This window comes from Talpa occidentalis, unplaced genomic scaffold (assembly GCF_014898055.3).
Source record: "Talpa occidentalis isolate TD23 unplaced genomic scaffold, MPIMG_talOcc4v2.1 talOcc4.9, whole genome shotgun sequence".
Taxonomy (NCBI): Eukaryota; Metazoa; Chordata; class Mammalia; order Eulipotyphla; family Talpidae; genus Talpa; species Talpa occidentalis.
Window position 1 is genome coordinate 99,697,053 of NW_023605305.1, and position 15,158 is coordinate 99,712,210.

At 38.1% G+C, this 15,158-nt stretch overlaps 1 protein-coding gene across 1 annotated transcript in view; it reads right to left on the reverse strand.

Annotated features, from left to right (window-relative positions):
* The window catches only part of PLPPR5 (phospholipid phosphatase related 5), a 110,032-nt gene that overhangs the window by 66,156 nt on the left and 28,718 nt on the right, over positions 1–15,158 (reverse strand). Inside the window, exons 3-4 of the mRNA XM_054691853.1 lie at positions 6,244–6,376; positions 2,591–2,841 (exon numbers count right to left, since the gene is read on the reverse strand). Coding sequence (XP_054547828.1) covers positions 2,591–2,841; positions 6,244–6,376 — 384 coding nt within the window. The remainder of the gene's footprint in view (positions 1–2,590; positions 2,842–6,243; positions 6,377–15,158) is intronic.

Below are 15,158 nucleotides of genomic sequence, written 5' to 3' on the forward strand. Positions count from 1 at the left end.
AAGCAGTTAGCAAAGAACAGAATCTATTGTTAAAAAGAGAGAGGTACCCTTCAATGTAATTACAAGCAGGAACCCTAACTTTTAGTCTAAACCACTGTTTGGTGATAGATTTCTAAGTTTTACTAAATGCTTTTTACTCTCAACATCTGAACTCTTGACTTTAACCTTTATGGAAGCTGAGATTATAAGGTAGAGAAGAAGCGATTTCACTTGTATACCTTGGGGTTGATATGATTTAATGATTCCCTCTATGAAACATTTGGTATCATTGTAACCAGGAAAATTTGTGGTTCTATGGGTCTGGATGAGTATTTGAGGGCTTTCAAATGTCCTTGACTATAAAATGGGTATAATACAATGACAGTACGTCAAGGAGTTATTAGGAAGATTTAAGTAGTACAAATAATTATTACATAAAAATGAGGACAAATAAAGAATTTTAAGCAATAGATAAAATGGGTAAATTTTTATTAAGTATATACTGCTATATATTAAATTAGTAAAAAGGATCTGTTACTTTAGCATCTGACACAGCAAATGCTCAATAAATATTCTATAATAGTAATACAGTAAATTATCAGCACATTTACCACCATTGGTAAACCCTGGGTACACAGCAAAATCTATCATCTCTTAGTACTAAATAATCATGTAACAGTATTTGGACTCAGAGTATTCTGGAATTTGTCTGAAGAGAGGGTTCAATCACATATGTATGGACAGATATACTTGCAATTCATAGTCAGATACTTATAAATACCACATTTATATGTGATGCAATGAATGAAAAGTATTTTGTGATTTCTGTTTCATTCAAGTTTTAAATCTTCATCTTGAGGCTGAATGCTTCATATTCTAGGAGGACGTAGAGACTAGTTAAGAATATGCAGAGATTACATATCTCACATCAGGTCTAGAGGTATCTTAGAATGTAAAGCAGAAAGCAAGTCCGATGGGATAAAGGAAACTGGGAAACAGTAGCAGAATTGGAAGCAGACAGAAGGCAAGAGGGAATTGTCACTGACACATGGTACAAAATCAGAACATAGTGGCAGAGAAGTGAATAGATGGTATCTGATCCCTAACCCTATGCAATTTTTCTTGATGGGATTTTTAAAAATTCCAGGCAGGGAGGGATCGCATGAGCTTGACTTAAAAACTTTTAAAATGTTCAAACGCATTCTGGCCTCCAAAATTATCCTACTATTGTGAACGTTATGAACAATGCTATATACTCTTCTTTCTAAATTGTCAGTAATTTTTATCTCCAGGCACAGGTAGGGCATTGATGCATGGTCACAGGGTATCACAGCATATTATCTCTGCTTTTAGAGCTAACCTGACATGACTGTATCTGGAACATCAGAAACGCTTCCATGGTCATACAGTTCTTTGAAAGTAAAAATAACTGAGTTGCTTTCAAATCATTAGAAATGACTAAATCTGATTTCTGAGTCTTTACAAATGACCAAATTGGTTCTGAGTCTTTTGTCAATGATCCAAAACAGGATGGAAGTAACTTATTGGCACCTTCAGAAAGTAGGATCCAAAGGTATTTAAATTCTCCAAACTTATTACTAGAGCTATGGAAAAGCCTACAGAGCACTCTTCTGGGGTGCACTGGGTGATGGAGGGAAAGCTTATATCAAGGACTGCCTGCCAAGGCTGCCATTTCTTTCTACTGCGTATCAGAGTAATGTACTCAGGGTGAGCAAGAGCTTTCACCTGAAGGGCCTGAGATAAATGCACTTGGGACCTAAATCTCACCATTAAAATAATAGCAGGACCTCCCTGGTGGCACAGGGGTTAAGCCCCACACTATGAAGCAATCACAGCCTCTGCAGCATGAGTGCAATCCCTGGCTGGCCAGGGAGCAACCCACATTGCGCAGCAGACCTCTCCTGACTCTCCTGCTGCTCCTCTCAGCAGTGTATTTCCGTTGATCTGCCTTTTCTGTTCCCCGCTCTGTCTCTGATGAATCTTCTAACCCCCCTTCATTTCTGGCCTGTACCCCAGCTCTTGTATGCATAAATAAATAAATCTTAAAAAATAAAATAATAGCAAACACTCAAGAATAAAAGAAAGACATAAGTTGTGAGCACATATTTTGGTTACTTCCATGAAAAGCTATTTAGATTGGTCGAAATATTAAGATGCTATAGTTACCAATAACAAAATGTTTTCTAGAAAAAAAGAGTGCCCCTTCCTCACCCACACCAGAGAATATCAAAACTGGAATAGACAATTGTGGTATCTGATCTGGGCAGTTCTCTTAAATCTCACTGTTATAAGCTCATGGGGGACTGCTGTGGAACAAATTTGTTCCCATTAAGCCCTATTTAATAGAAAGACAAACATACTCTCAACTGGAAATGCTAATGGCTATATTTTTTAATACCACAGACTACCCACACATAACCTCATGAGAGTCAACTGACTTAATTTTATTCTCAATGCAAACAGCTATTATTGAACATAAATTAAATGGTCTACCGAAGGCTGTTAATGAGACTTCTGGTATGGTAGGAGAAATTATTTTGATGTCGGTAAAACTCACAAATATAAAGACTGGTTTGTAATCTTTACTTACTGTCAGATACATCGCTGCATAGACGCTGAGAGCTGCTTCTTTGGATGGAAAAGTTTTCCTTGCTCTCATGATGAGATCTGGGTTGCCAGTGCAGGCCTCTTCCCCACTGATGAACTGGGTGTACTGCTGACATCCCAGCGCGGTGTAGTTGGGTTTGCACAGAGCAAGGAAATGGGGAGCCAGATTCCCTGTCACTACTTGTCCAGCATTTACAAAAATATCCGTAGCAAATAGTCCAAACGTGTAAATTCCTGAAAAACAAACCATTTTAACTCTTTAGTCTTTGTATATTTAAGTTTACAGTCAACCAGCACAGAAATATTTTAGAAACTATAGAATAGTTCAAGCATACATACATATGTTCCTTCCATCTCATCCCTCTCCAATCCCTCTCTTTCTTTCTGGAGCAGTGGGAGTGTTAAATTATTTAACATATTGAGCTGTCTACCACTGGCTAAATTTTTATGCATGGCAAGTTTATAAGACATAGGATAAAAGAAGAATAGATATTCTAAGAGTGAGTTTAGGAATGGGAATGTTTCTCTTGAGAAGTTGCAGTCTCTCACCTTCTACTAAAATACCAATCTTTATCTTGTCCCTATCTTTAAAAATACTTTTTGTCTTCCTAGCACAAAGGAAAGCAGTTGTCTCCCTTTGATTATGCCTCTTAAGTCCATTCAGATGGATGTTAACTCTGCTGGAGATACTAATTAGCAGTAAAATCCAATGCCATCAGTTTTCATTTCAAGATCGTGAAAAATTTTAAATAAAGTAGAATATTTCAGATTAATCTCTTCATTGCCTTCAGAAACAATTTTAAGTCACAATAACTGGTAACTTAGTTGCAAATTTTCTTTTATGGATTGAGTTTAATTGATCAAATTTGGGTCAATTTAGTAAATAATAAAGCAATCAAAATTATAATTTTTCAGTTCTCTTCACAGTATTAAGAATTATTTGCTCTGGTTACTTGAAGGCATAAAATTAGATATGGAAAATTTCTCTCACTTTTGTAAGGGACTTGCGTATTTACTCAGATAATAAAAACATTTCCTAAATTCAAAGTCATCAGTCATTATTGCGAAAACTTATTTTCTACTTATATAGGATAGGCAAAATAAATTATTTAGCCTCATTTTCAATTAAACTGACACATCCAACTTTCAAAGAAGTGGGACTGAGGTGAAGAAATTCACTCTTTCAATTTTTAGGGAAATAAAATCAATCAGGACATTTTAAAACTGAACCAAAAATAATACTTCCCAAACAGCTGGTTCATTAAATAGTCATATAATATTGTCATAGGAATTAGATGCTGTCCTTCTTAGTCATGCTCTTTGGAGTAATTCCTAAGTCTTAGTATAAATTTACTGACTGTTGTGTAGAAAATCACCAGGAAATTTGCACAGGATCAAATAATTTTCCAGCATTAGATGCACGGCTATCCTTTTACTTTTCAAAATTTTATGTAAGATCATAAAATTTTCGTGCACAAGCCTGCACATAGCAAAATCTATGTGTAGACAAATGGCAATGAAACAAAGTCCTTAGTTCTGCCTCTAAACTTTTTTAAAGGAAACAAAAGTTCCATCTTTATAGCTCAGCATTCTACAAGTAATAAGTAAATATTATCAAGGGCAGAAGTTTGAGGGAGGCAGAGATATAAGAGAGTGGAGCTCGACAATGTTGGTGTATACAACCTTTCCTTGCCAAGCCTCATGACCTAACAAGAGGGGCTAAGTAACAAGTTTTTACCTCTATGTCCTTGAAATTGAGGCCATAAGATGTGCTCAATTTTACCCAACTAAACCCTTCTTTTTACCTGGTGTAATAAACTTTCCTGTTTAAATTAGAGAGAAATATTTGATAAGGATATGGAATGTCTGTTGATACGTGTAAAGGTTCCCAAATGTGCTTTAGAATTAAACTATTAGCTCGTCAGGCCCAAGGCCAATATTGCAATTGACTACAAAGACACATATTAAAATGAGATCTCAGGGTGCCTCCACTCTGCTGATCCCAAAATAAACTCTCTATAAGGAATGATGCCCTATTATAGTAAAGCTTTGCTTACAAGCTTTGTTACAATAAATAAGAAACATCCGAATCATGATAAACAAGGAAACAAATCAAACACTGCTAAATCTTTCATAAAATTTTACAGAAATTATAAAACATGCAAAAACTTAAAAGCATGCTCTACTTTGTGCTACATACTCTTTCTGCAAAAGCAGAAAAATTTTACTTAAAGTAAGTAAAATATTTCCTTAACAGTGTTTGGGAACCTGTCAACTTTCAGTTCTGGGTATATTATTACACATTGCTTATTTTGTTATTAATTGACTCTAACTCAAAGAAATACATTAAGGGCACAGTATAACACAAATGAAAAAAAAAACTGTTTATATAAAGTTTCCTGTCTAAAAGTTTTCCCTTTAAAAGTATAAATCAGGGCTCTGTAGATGTATAATTTGATGATAGAAATGAACAGTTTTAAATATGAAGACCTTTTGTCTCCAGAGAAATTTAAAGGCATGATGACATTTTACTAATCTTTAGAGAGTTTATATATAGATTAAATGATCTCTGCATAATATCTTAAAGCTTCACCTTGTTCCCATCAATATGAGAAACACATTGAAAGGTTTTAGCATTCTTAATCTTAATTCTTTTTTTAAGATTTATTTTTATTTATTTTACATACAAGAACAGGCCAGAGGTACAGGTGGTGAGAGGGTTTACCAGCGACAGAGTAGGGAGCAGAACAGGAGAATTTACTGAAATACATTGCTGAGGGGAGCAGTGGGCAAGACAGGAGAGGTCTGCTACGCCATATGGGTCAGCTACCTGGCTGGGGATCCAATTCATGTTGCAGTGGCTGGTGACAGCTTCATAGTGTTGAGACTTAATCCCTTGCACCACCAGAGAGGTCCCCTTTATCTTAATTCAGATCAGAATCTATCTTAAATGTTAATTAGTATATACAAGACACACTTATTTTTATTTGATAAATCCAGGCATAATAACTTATATTAGATTTACGTTACTTAAAAAATTTGTCTTGATCAAGCTTTTATTGAATTGATAAGTTTTACAATATTTGTCAATGTTCATAGATATTATTGCTAGAAATTGAAGTTGAAAGTTGAAGTATCAGTGAATCTTGACCTCTAATAAAATCACTAATACATTTTGTTTACATAAAAAACAGCTCAGACATATTGCTTGGTATGCTACATACAGTAATTGCAAATACATTTTGTTATTGACCAAGCTATTTTTCTTGGCCTTCATTGTATTCAGCAGGCTATCTAGATTATCATTCCCCCCAAGCATTTTGTTCTGAAATTTTATATACATTGCAAATAATTTCTCTTATTTATATAATTTTTGGGTTACTTAAAGATTTAAATATTTAAGTGTGTGATGTTCTTTTTTTTCCTTAAAATAATATGAAAACGATACCCTGAAATGGAGTCCTGCATTATTAGAAAATGGTATGTAACATTTATTTTTAAAACCAAATTGAAAAATTTCAAGAAAAAATATAACCTAATATTTACATAGAGTTAAAATAGGGCTCATTTTACAGACTAGTTTATACACATAATCATTGTTTCAGTAATAATAAAAACAATTCACTGAGCACATACCAAGAAATCGTACAGTCCGCCGCACCAGTGGGTTTATATAGCAACAGTCTCCAGTTAAAATAGTTTTTTCCTGGTTTTCAAAGTCCCTTGTGGCCAGTTGTAGGCAAAACACAGCAGTTTCTCCAACTATTATCTTACAAAGAAATAAAAGGTTAAAAAGGTTAGAACTGAACCAATATAAATGTAGAATGCTTTTTTTATTTTCAAAAATGCAAAGAAAAGAGGCTTCTGTGAGAATAGTAATATCAAATACAAAATCAAACCAATACTTACTTATTCATATATTTTTCTATTGTATTTTTTGAGGTAATCTTGGTATACAACACTGTATGATTCAGAGGTACAGGCTCACACCTCTTCAAATGTATGTTACTACACCACACTGAAGCACCTATATAATCCTGCACCATAGTTCATTGGACCCCGGCCTCCCTTTTACTCCACCTTCCCCCTTTGATAGAGTCAGTTCTTTTTTTTTTTAAGATTTATTTATTTATACAAGAACTGGGGTATAGGCCAGATGCATGGGAGGGTGAGAGGATTCACCAGAGACAGAGCAGGGAATAGAATAGGCAGACTGACGAAATACACTACTGAGGGGAGCAGCGGGCATGACAGGAGAGGTCTGCCGCGCCATGTGGGACCCTTGCCAATCCCGGCTGGGATCGAACCAGCGCTGCAGAGGCTGCAGACAGCTTCACAGCACAGCGCTCAACAACCAGTGCCACCAGGGGAGGCCCTAATAGAGTCAGTTCTTCAGTCATATTTGTAGCCTAGGTTTTGGTTTGGTTTTATCTGAGCCTTTCTTTTATTGCTCTGTATTCCACATAAGAGTGAAATCATCCATTGACCAGACCCTTTTATCACAGCCTTGTCTGTATGTATACCACCCGCATTTCCCTTAAGTCAAGGGAATATTAAACCGATAAATTATGAATACAAATGGACTATAATGTTTTTTTCTAAAAGACTTCATTAAAAATGAAATATACAAAGGATCTTTGCTTTAAGGAAGCGCTCACTTATTTTTCATGTGTAATTAAATTCCATGTTTTATATTTAAGTGCTTGTGTCTTGTTTAAATTTGACTCTGCCGGAGAAATAAGAACAATTCTCTAGGCAAATATTTTTGAAAGGAACTAATATAGGCATACTAATTTAAAATTATTTTAATTATTTTATAACAAGGGGGAAAAGTCAGTTCATACGTGTTTAGACTTGAAACTACCCATTGCCAAAATTCTCATTATTCCATCCTGAGACGTTATTAAGAATTGTGAAGATTAGTGTGCTGTTTATGCTTTTGTAAACATATATTCATTTTAACCTTCATAAAATCCATAGGAGACAGGGAATATTATCATATCTCTTTTACAAGTAAAGAAACCAAGACTTGGAACTCAAATAGCTACCCAAGGTTACAGAGATAATAAAGGAGAAAAACCAAGTTCTGATAACAGATTCTTTGCTTGATTATTCTAGGCCCTCTCTTTCGTTGGTGTCTGTATCACTTGGAGTGGTTTTCATCTCAAAATCACCCAACAAGGAATTAAATGAAGTGTTACTATTCCATTTTAGAGATGTAAAAAATGGAAACTTGGAGTAGTTAACTAATTTTCTCCCCATTAGGTCTGTCAGAAGCCAAGCATTTCTGACTCAGCTCCAAAGCTTTCGGCTATTTAATATCATGAACAACACTAAAAATAAAATCAAGAGAAAAGAAACCGGAGCCAATAAATAGTACATCTCTTAATCTGTCATTGTTAAGGATTGTTTTTAGTACATCTTGTCAAGGTGAAGTAATAGGGAAATGCTTTTGAGGTCTTCATGTTAAGTAGTATTTATGATTACAGGATAGTCAAAATAAGTGGGAGGAAAGAAAAGGAGGTCACCGGAGATTAGGTGCTTGATTTACTTTAACTCAAAGATGAGCAACAGATGATGAGGCATCTCTTAATTTTTATCCTTTTTTCTTCCTCCTCCTCTTTCCTTACTACATGTCTTCTTCTAAGTAGGTCAGGGTGCAAGATTAAACCAGAAGATGTTGAACTGAGCTATATTAAAGGAATCTGGTCTTGTCTATCTAGTGGGATAGACTGAAATAGGAGAGGCTAGAGAACTCAGCTTTCCAAATCCTCCTGAAATGTTAACTTGGGTGAAGTAAAGCAGCAGTGTGATGAATCAGTTCATTCCACCCAAAAAGACACAAGAGATTGTACTTTATGGGTTTTTCAGTTACCACCAAGTCCCTAGGAGAAACTGACAAATAGACAAACTGTATGCTTGACACCTTCTTATTTATTTCCCTTTCTGAATCACTCTTTCATGCTCTACCTCCTCTCTGCTGCTCCTTGAAAGAAGTTATTTCTGAGTCTTCATTTTCAATTCCTTCCAGGACTGCTTTGCCCTAGAATCCTCCAGTTCTAATGTTCTGTCACCCATTTCCCCCATGAGTTCTATAACACCCCCAACTTTGCCCTCTCTGACTTCTCCACAGCAGGTATGATGAGATGTCTACCCACAGGGCTGCCCCCCCATAGCTCACTGAAACCCCAGTACAGTCTGCTAACACACTAAGATCCCTAGAATATATTAAAATAATATACCTAACAATTCATACTTATGAAATTCATCCTCAATAGAGCTCATTTTTCAATAGATCAGAAAGTCTTAGTTTGCTTCAGACATTTTACCTGACTCCTCATGACGAACTTCGTGTGTGAGGAAGGCTCTGCTCTCTACCCCACCTCTTCTAACTAGATCTTCTACCCTTAGCCCTTGACTTGCTAATTCTTAGTTACCAGCTTCCTACCAGGCTGAGAATTACCTTGTCTTATATTCCTTGTCCCAGGGTAATTCTTCCAGTAATTTTTATGAGGCTCACATCTTACCTGCCTGTCTCTCAGGACACTGCCTGTTTTTAAATTTCCTGTTCGTGACTTGAGATTATCTGTCAAAACACTGGCTCAATTAATACTGTTTGGCTGTTACTAAAAGAAATCCACCCAATCTGGAACTGATTCCAGGATGGGCGGCTTATCTCAGAACCTATCTCAGAATCAAAATTACTCAGGAATTCAGCCAGCTGTTCCCTGAGTCTCATTTTTTTTTCCCCCTCTGGAATGACACTATGTCTCCCATCTCAACACTTCTCTAAATGCCTGGCTCAGTCTTCTTTTTTTGCAAGTTGCTTCCCTGGTTGTGTATGATGGCCCAATAATCTCTGCGAGTCTCATCTTGAATATGTCAGCTCAGTTTAAGGCAAATTCAAAAGGGCTAGAAACAACAAGTACTGGTAAGGCTGTGGAGAGAAAGGAAGACTCTTGTACATTTTTGGTGGAAATGTAGACTGGTCCACCCTATATGGAAAACAGTATGGAGATTCCTTAAAAAACTGAAAGGAGAAATATATGATTCAGCAATACCCCTCCTAGCTATTTATCAAAAAACAACCCCACTAATTCAAAAATATATATGCACCCCTCTGTTCATCACAGCAACATTCACGATGGTCAAGACATGCAAACAACCTAAATGTCCATCGACAGTTCCAAAATAAATTCTGGTATAAAAACACAATGGCAGGGCCTCCCCTGGTGATGCAGGTAGTTGAGCGCTGCACTGTGAAGCTGTCCACAGCCTCTGCAGCACCTGTTCGATCCCCGCCGGCCAGTGAGGGTCCCACATGGCGCGGCAGACCCCTCCTGTCGTGCCCACTGCTCCCCTCAGCAGTGTATTTCATCAGTCTGCCTGTTCTTTTCCCTGCTCTGTCTCTGGTGGATCCTTTCACCCTCCCGCACATCTGGTCTGTATTCTGGATCTTGTATAAATAAACAAATAAATAAATCTTAAAAACAAAACAAAACAAAACAAAAAAACCCCACAATGGCATTCTACTCACCTATTGAAATGATAAAATCTTGCCTTTTGTGACACATGAATGGAATCTGATAGGAGGAGAGGGTAGAGGCGGTCAATTTGGTAGTGTGAATGGCACTAAAACTCTGGTGGGTGTGGCGAGGTCTGTATACATATAGAGGTGTGAGGAGCTGTATTCCCCAAACCTACATAGTATTGTAAGCCAAAGGGAGTCAATATAACTTTATTAAAAAGGGGTATATTTAGGGAAAAAAATCCTGTTTACAATTTTCAGTGTGTCTTCATAGCCAGTGGAGTAACACAAATTGACATTAGAGACTGTTTACAAATTGACATGGGTTCAGGTGAGTCTGAACCCATCTTATTCAATGTTGGCAATTCCACATGTTCTTTGGACATGCTATGTTCTGGTTACAGCCTCCCGTCATTCCAGGCATTTCTGTATAGCCAGGCTTTCATCCTGGTCTATGGTTTAGCAGAGCTTGATAAGCAGGGCATACCTTGGTCGGCAGTTCTATGCTTACAGGATTGAAATATTGCTGCAGCCTGGAACTAAGGTTATTAAAGAGAGAGAGTGAAAGTTTGGTGTCTTTTGTTGTGATCCCTGTAAGATTCAGCAGTGTTTTTCTGGCCAGGATAGAAAATAAATACTTTAGACTTTTCAGGCCAAATAATCTTTGAAGAAACTTGTTAACTCTGCCATTGTAATACATTAGCATTCATAGATCTGATCTAAAGGAATGGGCATGTTTGTGTTACAATAAAATTTTATTTATGAAAACTGCAAAAAAAAATATTGCTTACTGTGTGCAACATTATTTCTATTCCTGGTTGCCACTCTTCTCTCCAGCTCTCTGGGTTCTAACAGCACTTGATACATTTATTCACATGGTTTTTATAAGTTTCAGTAACACCTGTTTCCTCCACTTGACTGACAGTTTCTCAGAGACAGGGACTGTATAATGCTTATCTTTAGACTTCCAGTTTTAAAGCACAGTGACAGGCAGTACATGTGAATGGCTGTGTGAATGAATGACATGCAGTTCATTTCACCCACATTATAAAGAAGACCTATTCAGAGAGAAACAGAGAATTTAAACACAATTTCTAGGACGACCAGAATCTGAATCCAAGTTCAGAGCTATTTTGACTGATCAGACTCTGCCTAAGAATTTACAAGCTTTTCCTCCAACTTTTCCAAGTGAAGCCAAGGCAGTCCCTGTGCCCCACTCACTCCTCAAGGCTCAGATCACAGCTGTGTGTTCTACTACATTCTGACCATTTCTCCAGTTATATAGGGCAGGTATGAGGACACAAGTCACCTCATAAGGACTTTTACAACTCCTGGGGTAGCCTGTAAGATACCCCAGAAGAAGAAAAAGATCCTTTTGACACATCTACTCTCCAACAAGACCTTTGTAACTACTGTTTTTGTCCTTTATGAAATTTCTTCATGTGTCTTCTGCATGCAGAATTGAGGGCCTTGTGATTTGACCATTTTCTCACTGTTTATAAGAAAGGCTTCTTGGGCCTCCCTGGTAGCACAAGGGATTAAGCACAGTGCTGTGAAGCTGTCCGCAGCCTCTGCAGCACGAATTCAATCCCTAGCCGGCCAGGGACCTACTCACATGGCACAGCAGACCTCTCCTGTCTCGCCCGCTGCTCCCTTCAGCAGTGTATTTCAGTAGATCTGCCTGTTCTGCACCCCGCTTTCTCTGGTGAATCCTCTAATCCCCTGAACCTCTGGCCTGTACCCCAGTTCTTGTATGCATAAATAAATAAATCTTAAAAGTAAGGCTTCTTAATCTGGAGTCACTGTCTGCCAATTTCATTAGATTGCCCTTGGGTAAAGCGCGTAACTGGTTTGCCTTTCCTCATGGGACAGGAGTAAAGACAGCAGCACTGGGAGGGCACAGAACCCAGATGTGGGGGTGCTAAAAGCTTGACACTCTGAAATTTTCCTTGATAAAATTTTCTTTCATCTGTGAACTAATAAATGAAAGCTGTTTCCAGAGAGAATTGAGGTGATGAACGATGTTAACAGAGTTTGGGAAGGCGCAGGGCCCCGCCTGCCTGCCACAGCTCTGGCAGTCTATTTGGAGTAAAAAAAGGAGCAGAACATGAGAAAGAAGGCCTGCAGACCCCAAGGGGAGGTTGCAGTGGGGGGCTGGGTCAGTTGTTTATAGGGGTACTCCTCTCCTACCTCAGCAAAAGCTCTCCATTCATTGGAACACAAAACAAAAAGCAGAAACAGACGACTGACAGAGCGAGTGCAGGCTGGCGCGGGAAGTGCAGAGCTGTCAACCCTCACTTCATTTCTTGCATCTGCTTTCTAGCGCCCCTCATCTTGGCTCACTGACACATCCCACCCCCACTTCTCCTCTGCCAGAGCAAGCACCTGCCTGTTCCCCAGCTCTACAGGAAGCCCTGAAGCAACCTCCATGAAAGGTTAGTGTCTATTTACGGTCTATGTCAATTTTATCTGAAAGGTGACAAGATTTCCACCAAGGGCTGAGGAGGTGACACTGAAAGGCTCTCACAGCCTCACCTACACAGCCAGGACTGTGTCTGAGCAACTGTGTTTTTCCTTGAGGCATAGTCCTCTCCCCATCATCTTCGTAGAGGCAAGAGTTGGATCCCACCTAGCCTGATAAATGAAAGCCTAGTATTGCACAGACCTCCCAAATCAGAATAGAGTTCCCTATAAAACGCCATTCTCTTCTAGAGTCACTCCGTTATGCTTTATTGCACCCAGTGTTGACACTTATACCCTGCGTGGATATGAGCCCAACGTACACATTCCCCCTTCCTAAATAACAACTTATTATTGATACATTTCATCTCATCTTTGAGGACAGATCTTACACCCATTCCTATTTCTTATCCTTTACCCTAGGTGGCACTTAGTTAAAAAAAAAAAAAAGGTCCCATCTTGCCAATGAATACCAAGCTCAAAATTGTGAATCATAAATCTCCAAGTATAAATGAATACATATCTCTTTTATGAGCATATACATTGCTCTCATACCTCAATTCCCAGAGGTTGACCCTCTGCTATCTATATCCCTTAATGACAAAATACCAAAGTCAGTTTTTCCAGGAACATAAAATCATGGTAGACTTTCATCAAATGCCAAACTCCAAATAGCTTTACATTTCCGTTTATAAAAATCCAATTAGAAATTTCTCTCCACTTCAACTGGTAGTGACTCAAAGATATTCATGCATCATTGGTTTGAAATTGGTACAGGGAAACCATTTCACATGTAACACAGCAGTAGAGGTCATGTAATCACTGTGAAGTGAGTCTCACACTTCAGAAATACATCCAATAATATCTGAACTTTAATTCAAAAATGTATTAGTCATGGGACACTTAAATTTTAAAATGGGGGTAGGCATTTATATTTAGGTTCCTATCAAACATCTTGCAGTCTTGGTCATTACACAGACACATACAAAGAGTTCGTTTCCCTTCATTAATTCCAAGCTAATCAAGGAAAGTTCTACCTATACTGAGAGGTAAAAAGCTATGCTGGATACTTTCTCATTAACTTTGTGTCACGAAGCAGACACTTAGATTTCTTCTTTGTGTATAATAGACTTCAGCACCCCTGTTAAGACAGTTGCAAATTTAAATGTTCTTACCACAAAACAAAAATGATAATTATATGATAGAATGGAGATGATAGCTAAGGCTACAGTGGTTATCACTTTGCAATACATAAATGTATCAAATCAACACATTTTCTCCCTTAAAGTAACACATGTTGTATATCAATTATATCTCTCCATAAAGCTTAGGAAAATGTTTTTTTCTTTAAAGCTAACTTAAGTGGTGTTTACTAGGTTTTATTCACTGTTCTCAGTGCTTTGCAAATTTTTACCAATGTTTGAAACAACCCTGTGAGACAGGCCTTGCTATTGAAATCCAATTACAGATGGAGGAAATAGAATGTAAAGTAACTACCTAGAGTTAATATAGAGGGAGGAACCAGCATCTAAACCCAAGGAACTTTATCTCCCAAACCCATGCTATTAATCTTTCTTTATGTGTCACTGGTGGTGATTAAGATTGTGGGTACATGGTGACCAGGAGCCCCAGTACCCAAGAGAGTACTGTTTTGGTGAAGCAGTGAATCAAGAGGCCAAGAATTCATTTTGTTCCTTAAGTTAAGGTGTGCAGTGTTTAAGAAACCTCTTAAAAGTTGGCAAGTAACACAGGACACTGCCACCCCAAACACTGGAAAGGACAAGCCTATTAAATCATTTTTAAGTGGGGAATCAGGAAAAGACATTTGTCCATTTTGAAAGTGTCCTATGGATAGTGGTTCTCACATGTGGCCCACAAACTAGCAGAACCTGGGAAGTAAACAAAAATGCAAATGCTTAGGTCTCACCCTGGATCTACTGACTCAAACTCTGGGTCTGTGGCTCAGCCATCTGTGTTTTAATAATCCCTCCAAACCTTCTACAGGAGTCAAAAATTCCTGATTCTTTCATGTTTCAATTTGTAAGGGATATTTTTAAGGGGATTTTTTTTTAAGATTTATTTATTTATACAAGAACCATGGTACAGGCGAGATGTGCGAGAGGGTGAGAGGATTCACCAGAGACAGAGTGGAGAACAGAACAGGCAGACTGATGAAATACACTGCTGAGGGGAGCAGCAGGTGAGACAAGGTCTGATGCACCATGTGGGTAGCTCCCTGGCCAGCCAGGATCGAACCCACACTGCAAAGGCTGCGGACAGCTTCACAGTGCAGCACTCAACTGCTTGCGCCACCAGGGTGGCCCTATATTTAAAGGGATTTTTAGATATTTACTTGAACAGGAAGTTACTATGTACTTGAAGTGTGCGAGGGGCTATATGAACCATTGTAATGAAGCGTGGAGTCAGATAAAGATTCAGTGACACCTAAAATAAAAAGAAATTCAAAGTTCTCCCTTTCTAGACATTTTAAGTGAGATTTGTAGAAATGGAACATCCTGACAAGCTACTCAAAGCTCAGCGCCCCTGCAGGCCATCCTCCTCC